The 27,309-nt window shown below is 43.1% G+C and overlaps 1 protein-coding gene across 11 annotated transcripts in view; it reads left to right on the plus strand.

Annotated features, from left to right (window-relative positions):
- The window catches only part of tenm2a (teneurin transmembrane protein 2a), a 205,347-nt gene that overhangs the window by 64,433 nt on the left and 113,605 nt on the right, over positions 1-27,309 (plus strand). For 6 of the 11 annotated variants that reach the window (XM_032528708.1, XM_032528709.1, XM_032528713.1 and 3 more), the window contains exons 3-5: positions 6,380-6,424; positions 6,559-6,597; positions 7,772-8,065. In XM_032528708.1, the coding sequence (XP_032384599.1) occupies positions 6,380-6,424; positions 6,559-6,597; positions 7,772-8,065 (378 nt within the window). Of the gene's footprint in view, positions 1-6,379; positions 6,425-6,558; positions 6,598-7,771; positions 8,066-14,246; positions 14,298-27,309 lie in introns of all 11 variants that reach the window. The other 5 variants (XM_032528715.1, XM_032528716.1, XM_032528714.1 and 2 more) reach the window with 3 other exon arrangements.

Raw genomic sequence — 27,309 nt, forward strand, 5'->3', positions numbered from 1 at the left:
TTATGATCCCCTTCATGTCATCGGCTTGCCTTGCTCGCTCCTTTACACCCCCCACCCCCCCACCCGCGCCTTATTAACTGTACCTACCCCCAAGTACCTACCCCCTGACTAGCACCAACCATTTGCAATAGAAAAACAAAAGCCTGGCTATATAAAGAGGCACAAGACAGCGTTCTGCCAGTAGTGTCGGATTTAAGCAACGATATTGTAAATTAAAAACATTTAAATGCTTCCAATTCATTTCAATTGTTTAGAATGTATCAATAAATGCATTCATAATGTGTATAATTATTTTAGGAATTATGCATGACTGGTATATTTCAAATAAACAATTTTAAAAGATCCAACACACCCTTGCAGTACTCCAAAGTACCCGTAGGGGATTGCACACCCCCATTTGAGAAACCCTTGGCGTATAGCTAGGGTGACCAGGCGTCCCGAAAAATTCAGGACAGTGCCAAAATCCAAGCAGTTGTCCCGAAACAGACGTCAGGCTGCATGCTAGCAGCAAACTACGTTTAACTAACAGCACAACTTTACACACCAACACTTTGTGTTTGTCTTATTTGTTTCATGACACTTGAGTTCATGATTTTAATGATTTTTTTAATTGTATTTTTGGGTTTACATGACAAACAGTTCTGGTTCAGGCTCTAGGCATCTCTCGTCTAGACTACTGCAACTCCCTCCTGATTGGCCTGCCTACCGGTCCATTCCGGCCCCTGCAGCTCATTCAGAATGGAGCAGCTCGACTTGTCGTCACCCCCCCCCCCCAAGTTCTCTCCATACTACTCACAGTCCGCCCTCTTCTCTGGTTACCAAGACACTAGTACACTAGACACTAGTACTTGCATAGAGGGCCACAACCGGATCAGCCCCAGCTTACATCCAGGACATGGTCAATCCCCTCTGCATCCGCCCAACCTGCTTCCTGCCCCCCCCACAGAGAGGGACAACTAATCACTCAATGAAATCCCGACTGTTTGATGTCCTGGCTCCTAAATGGTGGAAAGAGCTCCCTACATATATTTATATTTATATACATATCCCTCTCCAAAATATTGCCTCCAGCGCCCCCCCGTCATCCTCTGAACGCCCCCCGTTGAGAAACACTGATATACAAAGAGGGGGACCACTTTGGAAGAGGTGATTTACATAAACATGGGCAGAGATAGACAAATGTAAATGTGACAGAGGATGAATAGTGGCCTCAAGAGGGAGAATGTGTGTGTGTGTGTGTGTGGGGTGTGGTTGTGTGTGTGTGTGGTGTGTGTGTGTGTGTGTGTGTGTGTGTGTGTGGTGTGTAATGATGAGATGACTGAGAGGAGGACCATCTGTACTGTAGACTCCGATGAGCTTATAGCCTGCCCCTCATCAGTCGCCGTCCTGTAATACAAGCAGTACTGGATGTCATTTAGTTTTTGAATTTCAGCAAGATAAGACTTCATTGATCCCCAGGGGGAAATTCACATGTAAGAGATACGAAAACAAATTTGAATGAAATACATATGAATTAAATAATTTAAATAACCAAGTAGATTTAGAGCTTTTTGGATATGAGCCTCTGCTCCATTCTGCCTGCGTGTGAAAACAGCTGTGCAGACAGTTTTGCAATAGGGAGGTCAACACTGAGAAATGTGTGTAACTACCGTATTGGTCTGAATATAAGAATGATTTATCTATTATGTTTTTTCCTGGAAATATTTCTGAAAAAGGGGGGTTGTCTTATAGCCTGGGAAAACCCTGATGAACCCCTGGGAAACTTGAGATCTGCTCTGCAAGTCCGTCTGGCCAAGAGCCCATTCAATTTTTCCAAATCGAGGCCCCAATCACAACCGTTTGGCGGGCTTCACACGATGCCGACAGCGCAGCAACGTTGAAACAGATTTTGTACATCGCTCTGATTGGTTCTAGGCCTACCCATCTGCCCAGAGGCATTTGAGCGGTGTTCGATGGTGACGTCCCTTTGGAAGTAAGCTGTGAGGTACAACTGAGAAGGGTGTGGTGTCTTATATTTGGAATCTAGACTTTCATTTGTCATCAAAGTTGCAGAGGCTGGTTTTACAATACAAGGTTTTCAACAGCCAGCAGAGAAGTCAGCTAAAAGCACAGAAATGATCCAGAATCCATTTTATTGTAATGTTACAAACAGCTGGTATCACACATCTCAATGTCTCAATATGCTGGTAGCAAGCATCTCAATGTTGCTTTTGTTATCCACATTCATACTCATTTATTATTTTATTTTGTTAAGATTATTTTTGGGGCATGTTAGGCCATTATATGTGTGGGACAGCGTAGACCTAAAAGGGGAGGGGAGGGGGAATGGCATGCAGCGAACGGCTGCTGTGTCAAGGAGTAAACCTTGACAGAGTTATCTACAAATCTTTCAAGAGTCCTTACAAATATATGGGCGCCTGCTCTACCAGATCAGCTACCCAGACGCTCCACATTCATATTTAGATGCAACAAATAATATATCCTGCCACAAGAAAGCTTTAAAGTCGGAAGTTAGAACGGAAGTACAGCGAGGCGTTGTCATGGAGATGATACATTGTCTAAAAATGCAACCAGCCAGACAAAATGTTTTAGCGTTCATTTAAATGTGACACTTATAAGCAGATATTGAAAACATTATTTAATTCAAAAGATGTCAAAAACAACAGCCTACCTTGTTTTATTCAATGTGTTTTAATTAGAAACATTTTCAAATAAAATGATTTTCTTTATAAAAACAAGATTTGGTCTTCAAAAAGTAGTTTTCCAAAAATGAGTCTTGAAAGAGAGGGGTCTTCTTATATTCGGACCAATATATAATATGCATAATTTAAAAAAATAGTACTATTCCCCATCTTGTCTTCTGTTTTACATTCCAGCTCTCCTTCTCTCTCTATTATATTTTTCCATAGTGCACTGAGTAGCTCAATGTTTTTTAAAATGCATTTTGTCTAGTCCTGAGTGAGGAGGCGAGGCAGGGGGACTGGTTCCCCAGGAAAGCAACTTTAGCTGGGATGTGGTCTCAGAAGAGCATGCGACCCCTGAAAGTTGGGTCCTAACTACTACATTGTCTCTACTTTGTCATTTCCTTCATTTCTCCGACTCTCCTCAATCTTTCCTTCTAACACTTCTGCTGAAACATTTCTTCACTTAGGCTCTCTGTTATTAGAAAGGCATATTTATATTTTATTGCTTCGTAATTTACAGAAAAGAAAACCCAAAAGACAAATTCATTTTTCTCAGGGGTGCTAAAGTGCTGTGTAGATTAATTCTGAATTGGATGCAAATGAAAATGGAAAATATTGAGAAATGGCACATTTTTAGCTGCTATTAGCCACACATTTTAGCACGCTCTTCGCTGTGACAAAGATAAAGCTTAAAAATAAAGCTTTCACTGTTATTAACAGTAATTTCAGCCATTCCAGGGGATTGCTGGGAGCCTGCCGTGCACAGTAGCATTTGCTTCCTGATTTTGATGCATCCTCCACCCAGAAGCAAATCAGTTCACTAGTTCAGAGCTTCGGGTAAATCAGAAATTGTTTGGAACTGCAGCTCGCTCAAAAACTGAGAAATCATGTCCAAGGGTGGCCCGCCGTGTAAACTATTGGATCTGGAAAAAGCAACATAATTGCAGGCATTGAAGCCCACACATTCTGCTTATTTTATATCCTATACAGAATTACACGGCGGGGTGAGGGAGAGTCAACCAGCATAATGCAGAGTCCTGCTGCCTATACTTTGCCTGTCAAACTGCTAACAAGCTCAAATGATTTTTTAATGATAGGCCCCTCTATCCCACAAAGCTGTCTACTCACAAACACTCAGACTGCTACACACACACCGCAACGTTGCACACATTCGCTCCCACACACATCCATAATGACTTTTATCAAGGGAAGTACATGTGGTTTAATGGATCACTGCAAATGCCATTCCCACTCACACTATTGTATTCAAGTTCCAACAAGACGCTTCTTTTTCCCCTGTGTCACTTCTTTTTTTTTCTGAAACACGACGTGCGGTGCATGAATTCTCCGAATGATGATGTAGCTCAGGTGCAGGGAGCTAAAGTCCCTGCTGAGCTGAGAAACAAGTGGAACGAGAGCTTTCACCATGTCCTGTTTCAAACAAATGATGGCTCTTTGTAAATCAGAGTCAGTGTGTAAGAGTCAGTTTGTGACCTTTAGTTTGTTGCGCTAAAAAATGTTAGGGGCTACATTGGTAGGGGTGTGTAGCTCCAAGTAACGCTGAGGCAATGTCATACAATCCAGGAAGTTAGAGTAGAGGTTTGAAGATATATTAGACTTGAAAACGCACGTTGCAGCAAAATGGGAGCCTGGTTGAACTTATTTGTCGTACAACTCGGCATTTTCAGTTAGTGCAAGTAGAGGTCCATCTAACCCAGACTGAGATGTTTCCATTAACTTAACCAAGTTGCTTTTGTGCCTACATAGAACTCAACTTCAACCATAGCCTCACAATACAGTAAAGTGTATTTCATTTCAGCACTGCTTTGTAACAGTTTTAAAAGGACAGAAAAAGGATTTAGAGGACTTGTGAGGTGGCTGGGTTCATCCACAGAAGACTAAAGTCATTCTAAATGCTTTAACTTCTTTAGTTATGTTTCTGTTCCCTTTCTTGTTATTCCTGTTTCACTAAATTCCCTTTCCATTTGAATTTGATTGAGAATACTGATGGGGAACGCATACATACCTACCTATAATTTGTACCCCCCATTCGCTCTTTCAGATCTACACACATATATAATTCCTATATGCTGCAAGGTAATGATGTGCATTTGTCTTCTTGTTATTCCTATTACATGACAATGTAGTTCTATTTTTATTTGATTTAGGGGATACAGTGAAAAAAAAGTTTAATGATAGTAAAGAGGCGTTGTTCCATAGGTTGTGTATTTGTGTAATTACATTATCTGGGTCAAATAATAGTGATATAACTACCAAATGTATCCTGGAATTCGTTCAAAACTTTAGTTTGTTTAATAAATAAATACATATTTTAAATTTGACTAAAAGAGACAATTATGTTGTTAATTGCAATTATCATTGTACAGCAAAATTGGGAATTGTTACAGCTCTACTCGGTAACACACTACTTCTTTTCACGTGCTTCCCTTCTCTCCCTTTCTTACACTCTGCATTAAGGGAAGCCTTCTACACCGCACTGCTTTTGCCTTATAGCACACTTTAATCGGGATACTGTTATAAGATATATTTGACGTACTGTAAGTAGTCAACTGCTTGGCTGTGTAGCAATATATGGGTGATTGTCACACTCTGCACTCATAAAAGCTTATGCAAGCATTTCACAAAATGTTCTTTTTGTTGAAACATGTATCTCACGTTCTCTTATTGAAACATGTATCTCACTAACCAAGGACGGAGGCCCAACCACATCACACACACACACACACACACTATGCTGTTTGTATCAACCTATAACCCAACCACATGATTACACACTCACACACTATTATTGTTTGTATCAACCTATAAATAAAGGAACAAGGAACTGCCTCGACGCGACTCTCTCTTGGGTGTTCAGCCCAGCAGGTTGCCCTTTGTACAAAGTAGCTTGGTTGTCCCTTGTCATCTCTTGAGCCATCTTAAACGTGAAGAGAGAAATCTCTACACAGATACACGTACAACACATTCAATTGATCTGTCATCAACTGCCAGACAAACATACATGGCAGCATGTACACAATGAACAGATGCAGATGTTTGCGCAGTCCAAGGAAGCTGCTCCAGGCTCCAAACACACATTACTGCACATCATAAGCTCACAAATGACAACAGCATCATACAGAGAGGACTGCATTGATCTGATTAAATTGCCCCCGCATCTGTCATAGTATCATGTAAGAAACATGTGATTGGTTTTTTATTTGTGGAGTAACTGAGATAGATTTTCATGTCTGCTTCAACCCGTTGCACCAATCCCTCTTTCTTTGAGTACATGTAGATTGCTACGGCATCGGGCTGAGTCTGCCGCTGACGGTGATAGGGAGTGATTGGATTTTGCATATGTAATCACTGGTTATGGCATGTTAATCGTACAGAGTGGTGGCCTGTGGGATGTAACATTAGATATGTGTGGCGAGCATGCACACATACACACACACACACACACTCACACATACACACACACACACACACACACACAGTTTAATGTAGTGTTTGTTTAGACTAGAAGATGTGTTTGTGGCCCAATTATTGTCATTGTAGTTAGATGGGATGATTTGCATAAAGCATAATCTTAACTGTGATTGTGGAACAGACACTTCTCTAGCGAGCAGTTCAGTTCGGGATGATTTGCTCACTGATGTTAAAGAAAGAACCCATGTGCTCTACTCTCTCAGGCCTCCTGGAGTTCTCTCCCATCCTCCTACGATACTTCATCTCAGGTATGGGTTTATTACTGGAGTTAGATTCTGTGCATATACAGTAGTGATGTAGTGTAAATTACCAACACATTGTAAAAGTCCCTAGTGTCACGTATAGTAAAGAAGATTCCTTATTTGTGATCCTTTATGATAAGTTGGAGGAAAAGACAAAGAAGCAAAGAAGACGAGGAATGGTAATATTCCCTGATGTGTTGGGTAGCTGTAGCCTAGCAGCTGAATCCACCTGTAGAGTCGTTGGCTCGCCTTTGCTCTCCAGTCCAGTCCATATGTTTGTCTGAGTAGAAGTATAGAGCCTGTCCCCACTTCCCCTGGCTTAGTTTCCTTTCAGGCCCGCCTTCCCTCCACTTCTTTTCAGCACAACTCTCAAGTTTCATCGAGGCTGTGAAGAGGAGCCGTGAAGACCCAGCAGACGATTGTCATCTGTTTAATTCCTCTCTGTGTGATTGCGTCCGTACGCCTGATGAGTCACAGTTAACCCAGTCACACAGCTGTGTGATTCCCAGCGCACTGATCCATAAAGTGTGCCACGACAATGTTGTCCTCTCCTCACTCTCCTCTTCCTTTCCCCCTCCCTCACAAACTGCTAATGAAGTGAATCACAACTGTTTTTCCCCCGATCCCTTTACCCCAACAGCTGATGGTGAGCGATTGCATCCACAATACTCTTTTAATTAGTATAGAGAATAAATTGGTTGAGCATGCCTTTTTCCTTAATTGCTTTTTCCTCAGTTTGGATTTAATTGGGCTGCAGCACTGTTTATTGATCTCCTTTGATGTGCTTTAATTTGGATAATTTTATATATTTATTTTGGAAGTGACGAGTCGGTTTGTCTTGAGGGGGCGAGTGTTAGGCGGCGGAGCCGGCGCTGCAGCAGACTGCAGCATATTCAGGGAGCCTGGGGTCCAGCGTGTGATGGCAACTAGGTAGGGAGATGATCAAACCCAGAAGGCAGCAAAGGAGCTCCACTACAGCCTGAGAGGCCTCGAGTGAACAGCTCTTTGATCTCCCATCAACACCTCATGAATGCCAATGCAGAGCAGTAGAGCCTTCTGAGCCAGCTTTGACAGGCCTGCAGGCCGCTACATATTCCTTCCAGCAGCTAGTTTGTACTTTGTGTCTGATTCATGCTGCGTCATCTCTCCCCCTCCTGCCTGCCACAACAAAGACCAATTTTCTGCCTCTGCCTCCGTAGTTTCATAATTAGTGTGCTTCTCTGTGTGTGATTGTGGGTTTGTCTGCTAGATATGCGTGCGTATGTGTTTGCTTGTGGTAGCATTTGTTTGTGTGAATGTTCTTTTTATTACTCCCCACACTCCACCTATGTAACACCACTTTCTCCCTCGCAGGGGGTAACTTCACCCTGGCCGAGCTGGGAGTATGCGAGCCGACTCCCCCTCCGCACTCCGCTGCCGTTCCCTACTGTCCCGACCTGGGCCTCCTCCAGAGGGGGTACTCCCTGAGCGCCGGCTCTGATGCTGACTCGGACCCCGAGGGGCCGCTGTCTCCAGAGCGAGCCATCCAGTTGTGGGCCGGACAAGGGAGGGTAAAGTCCCGGCGCAGCTCAGGAGTGTCCAGTCGCGAGAACTCTGCCCTCACCCTCACCGACTCGGAGAATGACAACAAGTCTGACGACGAGTCAGGTAGGACAAAGGACTCTTGAAAGATGTGTATATCAAAATACAGGCCCATTGATTTGAAAAAAAGTGAGGAAAGGGGTGAGTAAGTCGGGGAGGATGCGTCCGCGTGATCTAGTAGGATAGTCAATGTTTGAATTGGGCCTTGAGCGAGTAAGTATATCTTACGCAAGTTTGTCTAATGTCCATCTTTAGAGCACCTCTCAGACATGCAGACATTTTATGAATTGCGTGTGAGTCTTTTTCTGACCTGAAGAACAGTGGTTGGACCCCTGACCCCCACCCCCCACGTGATGTTCCCAGAGGGGAATCTCCATCCTCTGGCAACTTTGTTTATTGCCAACTTCCCCATTTCCTTTTTAATCCTGACGCCGTCGTAAACCTGCGCTGCAGCTTCGCCGAGGTGTCAATGGAGGTTAATGAAAAGTGGATGGAAGGAAAAGCAACAGTCTAATTAATTGAATTCTCGGTGGAAAAAAACGTATCAGCTGTGGATCAACCTCCGTTGGACGGGGGACCTCCGAATCAGAAACAACTCCTGTCGACTGATCAAACTACTCAACACCTATTAAACACATCAAGGAACACCTTCCCTGAGACGCGCCTCCCACCCCACTCCCCGATAATTGCTTTGTGGTTAATTACCAAGCTAATCTCGCAGCCGCAGATATCAGCCGCCGCTCTCCCTCTCTCTGTCTCAGGGCCAGGAGAACGCCATTGAGCGCTCTGTCGCCCACATTTCCAGACCTTGTAAAATTAGCTTCTTAATCCTATATTGTGATAATCGTTTGGCTGCAGTATGAGATCAAAAGTTGTTGTTGTGGGTTTTTTCAGCTTCCAAAAAGAGACTTTATCCAGTGATATTTCATCATGGATAGTGTTGTGCTCCTGCGAGGTAGAAACATTCACTTGTCTGGTCATTCATATTGATGATTATGTACAACACATGTCAAATCAAAGTCAATACAATTGAATGCAAAAGCTTGCCTTCTACTGTACATTAAACATCCGGGGGAACCACCGACTCGCACCTTTCGGCTCAGCTCATGGTTTCACAGAGCAGAGATTTAGATCAGTCGTCTGCATTGCTGTCTCTGCCAGCATGAAAACATCAGAGGCAGTGCGGCAGCCCGATAAAAGGACCAGCTGTGCGCATGTGTCTGATCAAGTCAATTCGTTAGTTATTTAGCTGCTCTGAAAGAGGAAATGTCACCCTTCGCTCCTCCAAACAGAGCATCTGATGCTGAAGGCACGTCACACCTCAAAGCACCCAGAGGAATGGTTTCTCTTCCACCAGATCTAACCAGCGTGTGTGCCCCCGAGCAGTGCGGCTGCTGAATTTGCAAATGTGTGCGTCTGTCATTGTCTTTCTATATGCTATACTGTCTTTCTACGGGTGCAAGAGTATGAGCCTAAACCCTGCATGTGTGTGCAGGAGTGTGAAACCGGAGCAACAGGAGTGTCAAAACAGCAGGAAGAGGATCTGAGGATCTAATAATAGAGATTGACTGAAGCAGACAGAGAAACAACATCATAAACACATGCTAACAAATCAAAAAGACGGTGACGTGCTAAAACACCAAACAACACGCGGCACCACTCTCATCTCGCCGCGTCTCTAACAAGCTTCAGAAGTCTCACCTCCGCTTGCTTCTCCTCCTCCTACTCCTCTTCATCTACCTCCTCTCCTGCCTTTCGTCTTCATCTTTCAAGCTTCTTCTTCTGTCTTCTCTTGGCTCATGCTGCGCCTCTCACCATCTCTCGTTATGCTCCTGTCAGTACAGCTTGCCAGCGTGACTGACAGGTGTCGGTGTAAGGGTTCTCCTCCAGGGCAAGGGCGTACATGTGGAGGAATGTGTGCACGTGACCTATTGCAGATTTCACTACCAAAATAGAAAGCCAGGAGAAATGGTGACAGATATCACAAACCTCAGGGAAAGTACTTGTCTTGGCGAGCATGAGTGCATGCTAGTTTTTAAGTCAGCAGGGCAACTGACTGCAGAGTAATTGCTGGATAAATTCACAGCCATTTCTTTAAAAATAACAATAAATAAACCACAAATGAACTCTAAGAGCTACAAATTAGTGAGACTTTCTTCCCATTTTTCAGGTTGCCTAACTTTATGTTCTATTTTTAAATGTTTGATTCTAGAGGAGATGGAAAGTCTGGGGAAAAAAACCCAAACCAAACCTGAGTCGATATCAAATTAAAGGGTGTGATTCTTCCGATAGATAGCAGTCGTCAGTCAAGTTGCCTGGTGCCTTTGCTAGACTCAACACAATTAGCACCATATTTACACTGTTTCGCTTCATCTCTTCAACTGCTTGTTAACTGAAACATCTAATCAGCCAATCACGTGGCAGCGGCTCAATACATTTAGGTCTGCAGACGTGGTCATGCTGTTCAAAGCAAACATCAGAATGGGAAGAAAGGCCGTATTGGCAAGTTTTAACTAAAGGGAGTGTAAACTTAATGAAAACATCTAACAGAACTGGCATAGAGAACGTTGAATACGGCTCTGTGTTTTTGTTGAAATATTCAAATCAAGACTGGCATTAGAACAAGCTTTTTGCATATTCAGCTTTTTCTGATACTTCCACAGTTTTATCAAACATCAAACAGTTACAGACACAAGCTCTTCCCAATACATGCACTGAGCCTGAGCCGCCAGGCTAAAATCAATATTAGGATATTAACAAGATTTTCTCTTCCAATATCAGTTTTGATGTATATTTCTGTATAATTAGGCAAATGTATGCAAGACAGCATGAATAGTCAAATAATTATTGACCGTTTCCAATTTGTAAATTGGAATGTGTTGATATTGCGTAACTTACCGTCTATGTCAGTGGATGGACTTTGTGGAGTTGTCATGGAGATGGTTCGTTTGTCACATGACACAATATTAGAACTTCAGTCATGTTATTTTGATGGTTATAATAACAAGCTGTGATGAATCATTATTTTTGGACAAGTTGGGATTGTAAATGAATGATGATACAATGTGAAAATATTCCCAAAGCACATGTAAGTAGATAAACAATGATATGCATAAACATGCATGCAAACACACAGATTGACCTTGAAATACTTTAATGAAAGCACCCAGAGAACAGCAGATCTACAGAGGCACCTGACTGTAGTCTGCATGTGAACTCTGGCACGTGCTAAATCACTTTCTAAACTAAAACTCTGATTATTTTGTTCATTTGTTTTTTTTCATTTACTGCTAAATTCCAATTACAGGCAATTATGTAAAGCCTGTTAAATTAGTTTCCTAAATGCAACTTAGGGATTTCAAAGTTTCCCTACACCCAGCTTTATTGTCAAGTATTGAATAAAGACACTTTGTTTTTATTGCCCCTTCCAGACACTATTAAAATAAAGAGACTAGAAACGTTGGCTGGGCAGAGCCCATACAAGTTCCGTTTGCACAAGCAACACAGTGAGATAAACAAATATGGGCAAAGAGAGCGGGCGGCAGTGGGAGATTTCATTTTGGCAAAGTGGAGGAAGAGATTTACTGTCACACTGCGCACTGCCTCGTAAAACGTCCGTCTGGAAACACAGGCAGGAGAATAGGAGCGCTTGTAAATTCCCCCAGCAGTGCCTGATGACTGCATCCAAACTGCATTGATCAGAAGGGAGAATGATTAAAACATGCATTAGATGAAATAAGATTAGGCTTTGACATTGATTTAAACCCAAAGCCGGACTTTATGGCCACAATCCATAGTCCAGTGCTTTACGTGTGTGTGTGTGTGTGTGTGTGTGTGTGTGTGTGTGTGTGTGTGTGTGTGTCTCTAATTAAAGAGCAGCCTGTTAAGGAAACAGGCAGAATCTAATTCAACTTCAGCATTGTTTTCTATTAATAAATTTTGGCTTTACTCATAATACCGACTTTATGAACACAGACGCCCGCTGGCCGCTCACGCCACAGTCGAGGCCCCGCCCAATCACACATGCATGCTGATTAGCTGCTTTTAGGCAATATCCCCCTCCTCCTTCATTCTCTGGCTCAATCTCTCCATTGGGCCGACAGGATAATAAATCACGGGGTAGTATTGTGACGTATGTGACAGGATGTATTAATCTCGTAATTAGAGAATGAAAAGGTGGCGCTAAATTTAGTCTGGCCTTTCTGTCTAGCCCTGCCCCCATGTCCGTGCATTTGCAATTGCCAGGTTTCCCTCAAAGGTTTTTTTAATCCTAGAAGCTGTTTTATATTGCTTAAACTTTATGTTAATTTTTTTTTTTGATAAAGCAGAAGCTTTCAAAACGCCCCTTAAAACATCTGCAGTCAAAAGTTTTTTTTGTTGTTTTTTTGGGAGCTGGAGCTGTAATTAAGCTGTGTTGGGCAAAGTGATTCCTGATTAACTAATCAAATCTGCTAGTACAGGTGGCAGAGTGCCTGCACCCACGCTATGCTCTTTATTCTTTTTTAATGTACCACACGAATCCCCCCATAAATCAAACCAAATCAAACCACGTTCAAGTCGGCTGATGCGTTGTTCCTTTCGGAATATTTCAAGCGCTCAATGGATTGTCTTGCAATCAAGGTAAATTAAGATAATGTTTAATCATGATCATTTTGAATTTTGAATAAAAAGTGCTCTATACTTTGGATACATATTGTAATTATATGTCACACAGTGCTTGTAAGAGCCTTTTCTTTCCACCTCAGCACTCTCAGCACCAGTAACTTGGTCCATGCATTTCCTGTCTATCAAATTCAAGCAACACTTATAGAGTTGGACTAGTGGGGTCCCCTAAGAGCACTGCTGTCCCCTCAGGGTCTCTGTTAGTGTGTGTGAGTAAAAAACTGAGAGTGAGAGCTTGTGTGTGCGTGTGTGTTAGGAAGGTTGGGGGCATTAGCCTCTGATTGAGTTTTCAGAGAGCAACGTGGGGTGTGAAAGGCTCGACAATGGTCTAACAGAATTAGTCGCTTGTGATGAATGGTGTGTGAGAGCAGCACTGACAGCTCGCTTTTACAAACATGCGCGCCTGTGAGTGTGTGTGTGCGCGTGCGTGCATGTACGCCTCCATACTTCACCCACTGGTTCAAGGACTTTTTGTCCATGCAGTGAGAGATACGCATGCTGGAATGAGGAAAGTAGTGGTGGACACATACACTTGTATCAGTAAGTGTCAGTCTTTGGGTTAAACCCAGAGTTTGAAAAATGCCCCACAGTTAGGATCAATAAAGATTGATCTTTTCAACATACCGAACGCAGCGCTCCACAAACGCCGCAATGAATAAAAACATAAACATTCACAACCCTCATCTCTGACTCTGTAAATATGTTGTTGGACCAGATAATGAAGTACATACATACAGAAAGAGACGGACATGCACAGGAAGGCAGAAACGCACGCACACACACACACACACGCACGCACGCACGCACGCACGCACGCATGCACACACGCACACACTCATGCACACACAGAGCTGTGTTTAATAAAAGCTCTAGGATATTGATCACAGTACATGGACTCTAACTCACATTAAAGGAAGGGAGCAGATAAGAGAAGAAGAAAAAGAGGGAAACATAAACGATGAATAGTAAGGGAGAAATTAATCTGACAATGAAAAAAATATGTTATTGTGTGATCTTGATGTGAGGAGGCACCATACTAACAGTACTATTATCAGGTAAAAGAGAGGCACAGAAGCGGTGGAATATCATTGGCGTAGGATTTGTAACCTGCTGACGACTATGCTGCCGCCCTAATAGGGAATTTAGTTAGCCGTAATGGCCTCTCATGCCATCTTCAAACCTGCCAGAGAAAGAGAGGGGAAAGAGAGAGGGAGAGAATCAGCACTGAGAGCAAATTGTGAATTCTCCAGCCAATTATGAGTGATCATATTTTCCTCTGCATGCTGCTGAAACTACTTTTATAGTTTAATGGGCAGCGCTCTGCTTCCTAATGAAGGCTGGAGGTATCAGATTGAGAGGAAGAATGAAGAAAAAAAAGTAGATAACGGGGGGGCCGGAGGCCGCGCTCACTTTGGTTTTGTTTATTTTTACAACCATATCCACTATGTTTAAGTTTTACTTGTGTCTGTACAGTTTTGCTTTGACTCTCAAACTCATGCTTTCTTTCTTGATTTGTCATAACCCTTTTTGTGTTTGTTTCTCTTCTCCTGCTTTTTCTTTCTTTGCTCAATTCCTTCTCCTCCAGCTTACCTAGATGATGGGGAGGATGAGGATCCATTTGGGGACTATGTAATCAGTAAGTCTCGTCTGACTGTAGCCTCTGTTAGATCACTCGGCCCACCTTAGCCCCGTGTGCTTGGATGTGATTGTGTTTGATGTGCTTCCCTTTGCCGTATTTGTCTGTGTGGAGCTATAAGTTATACGTATGTTGTTTTTTTTCATGAAAGAGGCTGTTGCACACGATGCAATAGTTTCTAACTGGGCTCCAGCTGAGATCACAACATTATCTTGCTTTTTGGAAAGAATGATTGCCCATATTACTGTAATTGTTGTAATGATACATTACATTTTCCGCAGTCCATTGTTAAACGTTGTCATGATGTTGGCGAAACGTAGGAAGGAAAGAAAGAACAGTCAAATAATTGCATTACTCTCGTTTTTCATCTGATACAAGCCAGCCATTGTTCTTCTTCACATGCCTCATCTATATTTACGACCTCCTTTCATTATGATCTCCTGTTCATTAGCACACGTCCAACTGGTTAATCTCTTTGCACTTGATCGGAGAAAATTTCCCAGAGGGTGCGTTTTTTTCTTCTTCTCTCTCCTCCACTACCGGAAACTCAGCCGCGTTTACCCGTGTCTCTGAGATTCGTTGTCTCTATGAGCGAGAATTAGTGTTAATGTTTGTGTTATTGGGCTGTGGAGTTTTCATCTGTTTCCATTAGTAGAATCAGAGTTGGTGTGTGTGTAGCCGAATACTCCGATCTCTTGTTTGGTGCATGTGCACAAAGAACAGTCAGAGTCCCCCCCCCCCCCCCCACAGGCGTAGGGAGGCGACCCTCTCGTCCACCGGGGTAAACTCCAATGCAGCAACACTCAGCCGGGGGCTTGTGAGTATCCCCACCCCCGCCAGGCGCCTCACACCCTGGGCAACTCCGGAGTAGAGAGAGGGAGAGAGTCCGACCCCTATCCAGGGGTATGGGTCCAGAACCGAGACTGTGCGTGGAGGTAAGCCCCACCAAATCTAACTGGTAGCGCTCCACCTCCCTCACAAGTTCCGGCTCCTTCCCCCACAGAGAGGTAACATTCCACGTCCCCAGAACCATCCTCTGCCACCCAGGTCTGGTCCGTTGTGGCCCCTGACCTTCACTTCCACTGCGTGGCAGCACCCCCACCCCCAGCGGTTTCTCCCACAGGGGGTGGGCCCATGGGATGGAGAGGGAGGTGCCATGTTGCATTTTAGGGCTGTGCCCGGCCAGGCTCTGTGGCAAACCTGGCCACCAGGTGCTCGCTGACGGGCCCTCTAGGCCTGGTTCCAGGCAGGGGCCCCGGGCTTCCTCCAGGCAGGGTAACTTCATCTCTTTCTCGATGACTCATAGGGGTTTTAAACCATTCTTTGTCTGGCCCCTAACCTGAGACCACTTTGCCATGGGAGACTCTACCAGGAGCACCAGGCTCCAGGTTCACAGGGACACACACACCTCTCCACCACCATAAGGTGATGGTCCCTGGAGAACCCTCTGGGATCATGTAAAGCTAAATCTTCTTGGATCACAAAGAAAGAGGTGAATTCAAGTGATAAAGGGCACAGGGACACCCAGACACACATACATTAGCTTAAAAACGGCTTCATATGTGTTCTCACCTACAAATGTACAGTATATGAACTGTGAGAAATTGCTGTTAATATAAATTCAGACTTTGTTCTGGTTAAATTAGAATGAAGCAAAGTTATCATGGCAGATATTTTCTGATGTTAATTTCCCTCTATGCCTTATTTTATTACTTTCTGTCTGTGGAAACATGTCAGAATATACTTTTTGCTGTGCACAGTTGCCTTGGTTTCTGGTGAGTAAATATTCACAACCTCTTTGGAAATGAAAATCTTGACATATATTGTATTTACCATACAGCATATACAATACAGTACAATATCTGGGAAGAACAACTTCTAACTTATTTTCTCATGCATTTCCTTCAATATATAAAATGAGTTTAGAGAAAGCCTTTGCAGGACACTCGTTTCTGAATTTTTCTTTTTTTTTAAGATACGATAAAGCTGACAGTTAAATCACTAATACTGATGTAGAAGATACAGTGATATCAATTTCCAAAGCTGTAAATTTAGAAACTCTCATCCTCCAACCAGCACCCCTTCTGTAATTATTAAAGTAGTATTTCATTTTTGGTACATTTGAACTTTTTAGCTCTTCAGCAGCATTCCATTTCCACCAAGAGCTACCCTGGCTGACACTACAGACTTTCTAAATTCATTTCTATGCTTTAGTCCCAAATTGAAATTAGGAACACTAAATTATTGCAAGAAGTGAGGTCCAGCATACACAATGAAAACCCTAATTTTAGGAATTCAAAATTAGAAACAGCTGTATACTTTTTCATCTAAAGCTGAATCAACTATCCTTAATCATGTTTCTCAAAATGACAGCATTTACCAAAGAGTGTGATCCAACAATTACTGAGCTAGCAGCCAGGTCATACATTCAACCAGAAGTCCAAGACACTTGTCACCTGTCCAAAGAATGATTTACAACCCTCCAGTGACTGTATAGGACATCACGCTACACCGTCATCCATCTTCTGAACTGGCAGATAGGCAATAGTGGTGCTTGCTATACATAGGTGCATTACTGCTACATCACCTGCCTCTTACCTATTCATTATGGTTCCACCAACAAACAGATACATGTTTTTGGGGAGACCTCTAGCTCTTCCAGGAGCCCCATGTAGGCAGAGTCCTGGGCGCAGTGAGGGTTCAATGCCATCCCTTTGCTGTGTATCCTCCCCTCCCCTTTCCTATCTATAGTACAGTAAAAATCCAAACACAATTTTAATAATGCTTTTACTTGTGCGTTGCTTCTAGTTTGTCTGGGCGTTTTTTTTGTTTGTTAGACATCTCTTTGTGAAATGGCTTTGTTTATAGTGATGGTAACCTTTGTGTAGCCACACATGGCTCTAATGATAGCAGTGGTGGTCCGTTGGTCAGTCCACCACTTTGTTCTCAACCTATCTCAATCAATGAATTACCATGAAGTTGGTACAGAGATCCATGGAGCAAAGACAGTCGAACCCAATGACTTGGTGATCATGGTCATCCTCTGACTTTTCCTTTAGTACTACTATGAGACTATTGGATGGATATCCATTAGAGTTTGCTATGTCCTCCTCAGAATGGATGAAACAACATTGGTGATCTTCTGACTTTTTGAGTTTAGTGCTAATTACTGGAGCACATGTAAACCCTGTAACACACTAAACCTAATTAGTGGCCATGGTAACTGTTAACTGTTAACCCTCTGAATTATCATTGTGAGCATGTTAGCATGCTGATGTTTGCATTTGGCCCAAAGCCCTGTGCACAGCACTGTTTAAACATAAGGTGGTACCAGTTACCCAGTGATGCAAAATAGTTGTTTTCTTTCAATCCTTTGGTTGGAAATATACCAGAAAGCTGGCAGCTTATCAGACATGAAATGAAGATTAACACGATATGTTAAACCAACCAAACCAACCCAACATTCAAAAAAGCTGTATAGTGTATTTTTGGTACTTTATTCTGCTCTCAGACATCACAGTATGTAACTATTATTTTTTTGTGTAACAGTTTAATAATACATTAAGAGCACTCTGAGAGGAAGAATCAGCAACACATACATAGAATACATAGAATTCAGTATTGTGACCAAAAACAGCAGTTTGTACCCCAACACAGTAGATACACTGACACCATTACGTATAGATGCTGTGGGGCCCCTTGAGCTGTAATGGACGACCTTCTTCATCTTTAGATATACTGTCTGGAGCGGAGGATGTGCGTTTTGTAATTCTGTATGGATTTCTTTTGTTCACTATTTTTCCATTTAAAGTGTCAAACTTATATCAAGTGTTTATTAGTATTTAAAATCCAGTAAGGAAGCTGAGAATTTGTAATGTGAGCTGATTTAATTTGTTCATATTAATTAACCTGTGAGTATTAACCTCTGCACCCCTGAGTCTTTGGCACGTCCATCATTAAAAACTCAAACTGCCAAAAAGTTTCCAATTGATGGCATGAGGCAGCCATTAATAATATTTCACTGAATGTGTGTGTGATACAGCCAGATTGAACTGCTGGGACCAGATATTAGAGTGATCGCATCAAACAGTGCAGTGAAAAGTGATTTATCTAGCTTTGAAGATATTTAAGGGGGAAACGTACAGTTCAAGTGGTTAGTGTGAGGTCTAAATGTCTCACAGCAAACGTTTGAGCTGGAGATTAATTGGATCGGACTGATCGGCCGTGGTGCTGAGGTATGTGGAGACATCGAGTTTTCAGTCCATGTTTTGCATGACAACAAAGCCCAGTGTGACGGAGGTAACAGTCGGGACTCTGCTGACGGATCACAAACTGAATTTAGTGTTCGGAAGTTAGCAGCCATAGTGTCCCAGAGAAAAATCCTGCGGGACAAGTAGTAAAAAACAATGAAAATAAAAAAGTTCCAGCAGTAGAGGGCAATTTTTATGAGAGCAAACCAGAGTGAAAAGCAGAGGGGAGCTGTGGGAGACCAGATATCATTCAGAGGTTGTTTTGTGTAATTTCTTTTGAAGGAACGGTTCCAGCAGCTGTCACTTTATTGTTCCAGCATACAAATAAAAAAGAAATGAGAATCAGTATCATCATAAACAGAATGGATTCAACAGTGTAGTTAATAAACCTTCATAGTCCCTTTTTTCACATATTCTAAAAATAGAACCCATCCAGCACCTGTTCATCAAAAAAAAACTCTGCTACCCTTTGCTGGCCTGTTAGCTTTTTCACTGTCTCAACATCAACATGTAGCAGCTGTGCTTCGCCTTCGCCGCTTCCTACTCCAGCAGAGTGATTATGACAGGCTGATTGGTGTTTTGTTTTCTTGGGGATGAGAAGATCAATGCGGGGCTGATGGCGAGGGCCGGGCCCGGAGCAGAGAGGAAGGATGAGAGAAAATGGGGCTGTGGCCTTGTCGCTTTCGAGTAGGAAATGGGGATCAAGAGATTTTAGGGAAGAAGTGGATGGGGTTAAAGGCAGATGATGGAAAGAGGAGGGAACAGGGAATTTGGGGGAGGGGGGGGCTTTAGAGGATTTCAGGAGAGGATGGAAAGTGATGGGTAAAGAAAGAGGATGGAGGAGCGATTGAGAGGAAGATCCAGCTTTAACAATACAGTAGAAGAGATGGCTGAGGATTAACATTCTGTGACTATCTGCGAGCACTAGGATAATCTGTGGTGTCCTGCAGAGCGCTGTGGGGAGCCCCCCACTGCAATGGGGGGTGAGGCCTCCCGTCAAGCCTGCCACTGTATGTGTAAGTGTGTGCATGTGTGTGTGCTCATCATATGTCCTCTCAGTCTAGGTGTGGCAGGTGGAAAGTGTGCTGATTCCAGCCCCCCCACCATGCTTAGCAGCTTGCTAGATATGACCCACGGGTGGCAAGAGGCGAGCGTGGCACCAGGGTTTATTTCTTCAGTGGCACGATGGCCCTTAGTCCAGCGCTAGTTTCACTCGTCACTTTTCCTCTGGGATTTAAAAGCAGAACTAAATCTGCAATCCAGCATAAAAAGTGCACACGTTTTCCTTCCATGTGCAGTGAGGAGGAGTCCGTGGATAGCTCCTTGCAGAGTTTTAATCCGTATTGATTTGTGCTTCATGCTGTCTCATCGAATGGAGCGCAGCACCGCGGGGCAACACACAGCATGGCCAGGCATGCCGTGGCATCGCCTTGCAAGTCTCTGCTGGCCAGTGTTTGTTAATGTGTGAATCAGAAAGAGAGAGATAGGAGTACCTGCTGCTGCTAGGTGCAGTTTAATAGCAACGTGCACCATTTCCACTAAGAGCCAGGTCTACATAAGCAAATGCAGCACACGTGCACTCACCTGTAAAATGCCATAGTTAGGTTGTGATTAAAGGTTTACTCCTGCTATTAAAGCCCTGTTCCCACATACACTCTTAAAGTAGCATGCTCTCTCTTACCTCGCATGAGCCTGGAGCTCAGGTTAAGCATTAAGTAGTTAATGCATATAATTAACCTTGATGGGACACTTATTTTCTCCCTTTAACAATATTGGAGCACAACAAAGTAGCGTATGTATTAAGGGTTACCACTAGACCTGCACGTTATTGGAAAAAACTGACATTGCGAAATGTTTTTTTCCCTGCGATCTATGTTGCAAAATAAAAAAAGTAATTTGTAAAAGATGACATAAACAGCTCTATTTGGAAATAATAAATAATGATAAACTACTGCGGTGATTTTTTAGGGGAGTACGTCTACATAGAAGATAAAAAATGAAAAATTATCTGTTCTAATGTGAACCATTCTTCTTCATTATTCTGTTAAACTTTAATGCTTCACAAACACCAGAGGAAGTCAGCGCTGTACCTAACGTTACTCTTCTTCTGTGGTTTTGGAGAGGGACATCAGGTAGAAATATGCTGGTTGACTAGCATGACACCATAAGATTTATATAATAATCAATCCAGGCTAACGTGATGACAGTGACTGCACGTTGCTTCCTCTGAGTGTCAGGTTGTGGTCGACTAGCGGGGCCAGCTCGTTAGTTTGATAAACTGATCAGACCTGCACGTCACGCGCACTAGCGGGAGACGTGGTGACAGCGTTGCATGAAACAGGTGATTTAGTTTGTATTTACAGAGAGCATAAAACACTTACTACTGACAATTACTAAAGACATTCAACTCCACATATACTGTGTATCTACTTTATTTCCAAAAGAGATAATTTAGTCAAGAAAGACACTTATTTCATTTCTAAAAGCAAAAAACATTGATTTACTAGAACAGATTTTTACTGGGTCGAAAGTTTAATGACATAAAGTTGCTTGTGGAACACTACTACGCATACTACAGATCTGATTCAAGTGATACAATTAAAAATCTGTTCTAAATAAAAACTTTGTTTGCTTTTATTTTCAAATGAGCTGTTATGAAAATAAAGTACATACCCTATTGAGTTTACCCGAGAAATGTATGGTAATGTGAGTTAGCCCCCAGCCAGCTAGCTACCATCCACTATCATTACAGCCCAGGGACACATCCACAGTCAGCCCCCAGCCAGCTAGCAGCCATCCACTATCATTACAACCCCAGCCCGGACACATCCACGTCAGCCCCCAGCCAGCTAGCAACCATCCACTATCATTACAGCCCAGGGACACATCCACAGTCGCCCCCAGCCAGCTAGCAGCCATCCACTATCATTACAACCCCAGCCCAGGGACACATCCACAGTCAGCCCCCAGCCAGCTAGCAACCATCCACTATCAATACAACCCCGGTGTCACAATTCTGCCTTCTCCCACTGTGACACAGGTTCGTGGAGGTGAGTATTGTGATTTTGGTTTTATTTTCATATCAGCAAAGCCCTATATAGTGGTATACAGTTGTTAAAACATAATAAAATATGTGACACACTGGTATCGGATCAGTACTCGATTTCGGCCGATACGCGAGTTCAGGGATCAGAATCTGTATTGGGATATATATATATATATATATATATATATATATATATATATATATATATATAATATATATACATAGATATATTTGCATGAAGGTGAAAGTTGGGACTTGCAAGAGTAAAACTTATATCCAATTTACTCACCAGTAGGTCAAACCTTAACTCGGGATCCTACACTTCTATTAATGCATTTCAGTAGCATCTTTTGTTAGACCCCTTCATACCTAGTTTATGTATTTCAAACTCCACCAGGTCATTCTATAGGCTTTCTATTTTTTTTAAATATAGTGTCGAAGCCCAAGTCAAGGAGGGTTATTTTCTCAAGCTTTTGAAAACTTCCTCCAGAGCCACAAAAAAACACCATACAACTGTTCTTCTTAACTGATTTTAATGTGTAAAACGGGTGGAGGTTGCCTGTATTTTGTATCTCAGAGGAAGTTACTCCCTATGGAAAGTAACTTTTTACGTTACCCTTTACTTTTAAAAGATGGCGTCTCTGGCATCTGAACTACACTGCAGACTGGACTCACAGAGTGGCGGATGATTCCTTATGAACGAGTCCAGCGTTGGGTTGAATGCACACGGCAGGTCATCGGCATCACAGTGTATGTAATGTCTTTATCAAGTTGTACCGGTTGCACAGTCAGACACATGCAGCCTCTTTCCTGGAAATCCTCGCGTGTCCGTGTGGCCGACACGAGTCCACAGCGGTCCGCTGCGTGTACGTATGAGCCCATCTCCACCGCATCCATCTGTGAGGTTGTCAGCTTTGTGTCTGCCTGGCATGCTCTGCTTGTAGGACGGCCAGTCCTCAGCGATGTAGTGGCATGTGTCACGTAGCTCTCTGCTCAGAGCGCCGTCCAACAAAAAGCCACAGAGCTTAAAACGCTCTCAGAACTTAGCGTTGGCTGCTTCTCGCTTGCCATGGTTGCTCTGCTACCAGCCTCCGTCACGTACCGCGTGGAGCTTGTGACTACTGACTGAGAAGGCAGTGTCGCTGTCAAATCTGTCCCTGAGAAAAGTAACGTTTGAAAAAGTAACTAGGTTTTGTTACAAAGTGCTGGTATTCATGAAGCCAACCCCTTTGGCTCAGCATAGATACCAAGCGAAGGCACAGACCCTGATTAAAAGCACACTGTTCAGCAGAAACAAAATTGGCAGCACTGATGTCAATATTTCTGTTAAAACCCTTTCTTCCCCACTCAATACTCGCTTTAATAGGTTGGCTTTGTTTTGCGAGGAGTCATATGGGAGAAAAAGAGAATAGATGAACAAATCTATATTAGAGTCTCTAACCTCTGATTGGGCAAGTCCTCTTGTTTTGCCACTTAATAATCGGAGCTGGCTAATCATCAGAGAAGTGTCTGACTTTGTCCTCTCCATCTCCATAACCTAACATGGAGACAGCCCGGCTTCTCAGCTGGTCCCAAATCTCCCTTTCTCAACCATTTGCGCGGCTAAGCCAAGTATCAGTTGCACAGGCAGTGGAGCTCAAGCCCAGGAAATGGGAAAATATGACTTTTAGAATATTTATGTGCTGTTTTTGTTTTGCCATTTTCCTGCTGTCTTGACTTTACAAATAGGCGCGTGAGAAGTGGTTTAGTCTCTATCTCTCTCTCTCTCGCTCTCTCTCCAGGTTGTCACACTAAAAGCTTAGTCCACTTTATGCAATAGCATACCTGCCCCACAATCAATAGTACACCCGGTCACCTTTATACCTAATCAATCGGTCGGAGTAGACCACCCCGGCCTCTGTTCCCACTGGTCCCTTTGCAAAGTCATAACTATTTCAGGGCAGACAGCAGCAAGTCACTGTAATCAATAAGAATGCATAAAGTGCATAGATTCCAGTTTCAGGGCAAGTCGAGGTCTTTTTAATAGATTTGTTTAAACTAAAGACAATTGGTGGCATACTCCATTCTGGCCACCAGGCAAAAAATACACCATTACATTACATTCCAACCCAGAGTGAGTGTACTATGAAGTGACACAATCACATGCATAGGAACCCGTTTCAAGTGAAAGTTACCCCATGCAACCAAAGCTGCTTTTGAATTTCCTTTTTAAAAAAAGGTGGCTTTCTATCTCTTTCAGCAGCATTTTGCAGGCTTAGCACAACATTAAAGTGGTGCTGTTGGTTGAACACTCATGCTGTTCAAACCTTCCACACAGACACTCCTCTATTCAGAGACTTCAGGATGTTGGACAAAATGTTAAGCCAGGTTTTGGCTAAGACCATTCAGCTGTATTAGGTAAAAAATACCTGAAAGAAACTCAATCTTACTTTCCTTCACCTTAAAACCGAAGTTAACTTTAGAGCACAAAGTGTTCCTCCTGTGCTGGAGCCGGACTGCGCATTGAATTTAGCTGCTGCTCAACCTCTGAACCTATTAAAATGAATTGGTAGACTGCTATATTGCCTCTCTGTTTCTCTCCAAAGACAAAAGGAGACATGGCACTGCTAAGTATAACACAGGACAAAAACACTGGGTCTTTATCTATCCAATTTCCTTATTAATGTATCTGATCTGAGGTGCTCAGATCCCTCCAGTAGCAGCACTTTGTCTGCTACCACAGGACGTTTCCTGCGCCTGGCGACTGTTTGCTTTTTAACCATATTCTATATTTTTTTCTTCCAAAAGAACTCCCCTCCCCTCGGTCTTCAACTGTTCACACACCGTGTGTGTGTGTGTGTGTGTGTGTGTGTGTGTGTGTGTGTGTGTGTGTGTGTGTGTGTGTGTGTGTGTGTGTGTGTTCCTGTGATCTGTGAGGAGGCAGAGAAGCTATATCTGGCGCTATCAGAGTGAAAATGTCAAGAAGCGTGCAAAAGAAAGATCTGTGTGTCTTTGCTCAGTAGATTCACCTGATCTTTTAGCCTTTTGCTCCGCCAATATCTCAGTAGGTTTTTTTTGTGTGCGCACACACACCTCAATCACTGTTTTTGTTTTGTTCGTTGGTGTCTAGATTTGTGGAGGCCTGCGTGTCTGCGAGTGTGATCCAAAGACAAGTGTTTGACTTTTTGAACAGATTCTATTTCTGCCTTTCTTCTCCATTATCTCTTTCATTGCTTCTGTTTCCCCGGTCCTTTGGATCTTCACACATCTGCTGGATCTTTCTCCACCTAACCAAAATCCATCATGAAAGCATCCCATGGCCTTCTGAGGCCAAGTATAAAAGGCAGCGTCTTTCATTTGATGTTTTTAGTTCCTTTTCTCTCTTTTTTTCCCTCATAGATATATTCTGTGCTTTTTTATTGTCCTAGGACAAAGTTGCAGTTACAGATAAAAGCAGGAGAAGCGTGACTGTAACATCAGCCCATACCTGAACACACCTGGCACACACATTGTTACGCACACCTTATAAGCACACAAACACGAACACACACACAGAAATGTTGACATACGCACACAGAACCACACATACATCAGCTAACAATTAGCCATAAGTGTGCTTGACTCTGTATGTTAAGGACCCATTCAAAGACTGGTGGTGTGGTGTGGGATGAGACATATGGAAAGTGAGAGATTACTCACCCTTTTCCAATACGCCCACACACGCACGCACGCACGCACATACACACAAACACACACACACCCGCACCTTTATCCCTCGTCTCGCCATGTCTCTGTCATGTGATTAAAAACAAAATCCTATTTTGCATTCTCAGAACCACACATTTACACTGTGACACAGCGAGGTGCGCGTTATGAGTCTAACTAGCTCTGCAGCAGTGTAGCCAAGTCCCTGCCTAATCAGGCCACTTACACACACATAAACACACATGTACACACTTTACAGAGGCCATGTGTTGGGATGGTGATAGAGGGTTGGCAGTTGGCAGACAGACAGCAGACGCTGTTCTTCGACATCAAACGTCTCAGTGCAGAATCTCACTTTCATGCCTTCTCTCCCTCTTTCTCCATGTCTCTCTCTCTCACACACACACACACACACACACACACACACACACACAAACGCACATTTCCTCTGATCTTGCTGCCAGAACTCAAAGACTTAGAAGAAGTAACACAAACACAGAGCAGGCACACACACACACACACACACACACACACACACACACACACACACAACATATACCCTAGCAGTAAAAAGCGAATTCAATTTCGTCAGCCATTGTTTAAACCTACTCTGTGAGACGTACCTACACGTTTTATGTGTGGCTCGAAAATGATGCAAATTATTTTTCCGCTCTTTAGATTGTATCCAGTCAAGCATCACAATCATATCTACAGCCACAGACAGACACACGTGCAATACACACATGTTGTGTAAATAACTTTTACAAAACAAGACATTAAGTCAAAGGGCTGACAAACAACATTATGAATATTGAAGGGATTTGAATCAGCTGTAGCCTTCACAGTCTTTGGATCTCAACCCAAGGATAAAGTCCATCCCATAAAGGTCCTGGGACTTGGGGAATCTATGTCAAACACTACAGCTTTAATGTTGATTTGTGGAAGCCAACTTTCCGAAGGGTGCGTTCACACCCATCTTGTTTAGTGTTCAGTACAGTTCAAACAAACTCTGGTGTGTTTGTCCGTTTGCTTCGGCTGCCATCTGAACTCAAACTAAACCGGCCAACCAAAACATCTGAAAAGGTGATAATTGGACTATAATTGGGTATAATTGGTTCATTTCATTTGTGAAAGCAAAGCAAACCAACCACAGGATTGTGTGTCCCAAAGCTAAACTATTATTAAATGCATTTGCTCTCCATTAGAGAGAAAACAGCAGAAAAGAATTGAGAGTGATGTAAAGGTCTTGATTAAACATTGGCTTAGCTTTACTGAATAATGTAACGGGCTCTCTTATCCGTGATGGATGAATGGTAACAGACAGTGATAGAGAGTGGAGTCAGACATCAGACAAGATGGAGAGATATCACATAGATATGATTGATAAGATGAAAATGATTCATAGACTCATCTTGACCCAGCGAGAGCTGCAAATTGAGCCACGGGTGTCGAGCCCGGCGAAGGTGAAATTGACTTCTTGCGTCTTTAGAAAGTTTAGAGGAGGACTTTATGCTTGTGAAAGAAATCGGAGCCGGAGTTGGTGAGCAAACCTGACCACAATGCATTTTTGTTTATTGAGTTTTACGGCATCTGGGCTGTCACATGGGAGCGAGCTTTAGTCTTGTACACACACTCAGACACACACACAAACACACACACACACACACACACACACGCATCATGTATGCACAACCCACCCACAGATCCACTGTACACACACACTGCCTTCACCTTGACAGTAGGCTGACTTAAGATGCAGTATTGATTCAAAGAGTAGCTGCACTTTGTGTATGTATGTGTGTGTGTATGTGTGTGTGTGTGTTGGGGGGGGGTTTGAGGATTGGCAATATTTTTTTAATGCTTGTTTTCATGCACGTGCGGCGTTTGTAACCGGCCTCTCCTCTGGAGAAAGTTGGTCGGCCCCTCTGCCCTTCAGAGTCATTTGGAATTCATCTGCAAGCTTGACCCTGACAGCTGTTTGTTTTTCAACTCCAGAGAGAGGAGGAGGAATGGAGGGATGGCGAGGGGGGGG

The sequence above is a fragment of the Etheostoma spectabile genome, chromosome 10 (genome assembly GCF_008692095.1).
Source record: "Etheostoma spectabile isolate EspeVRDwgs_2016 chromosome 10, UIUC_Espe_1.0, whole genome shotgun sequence".
NCBI lineage: Eukaryota > Metazoa > Chordata > Actinopteri > Perciformes > Percidae > Etheostoma > Etheostoma spectabile.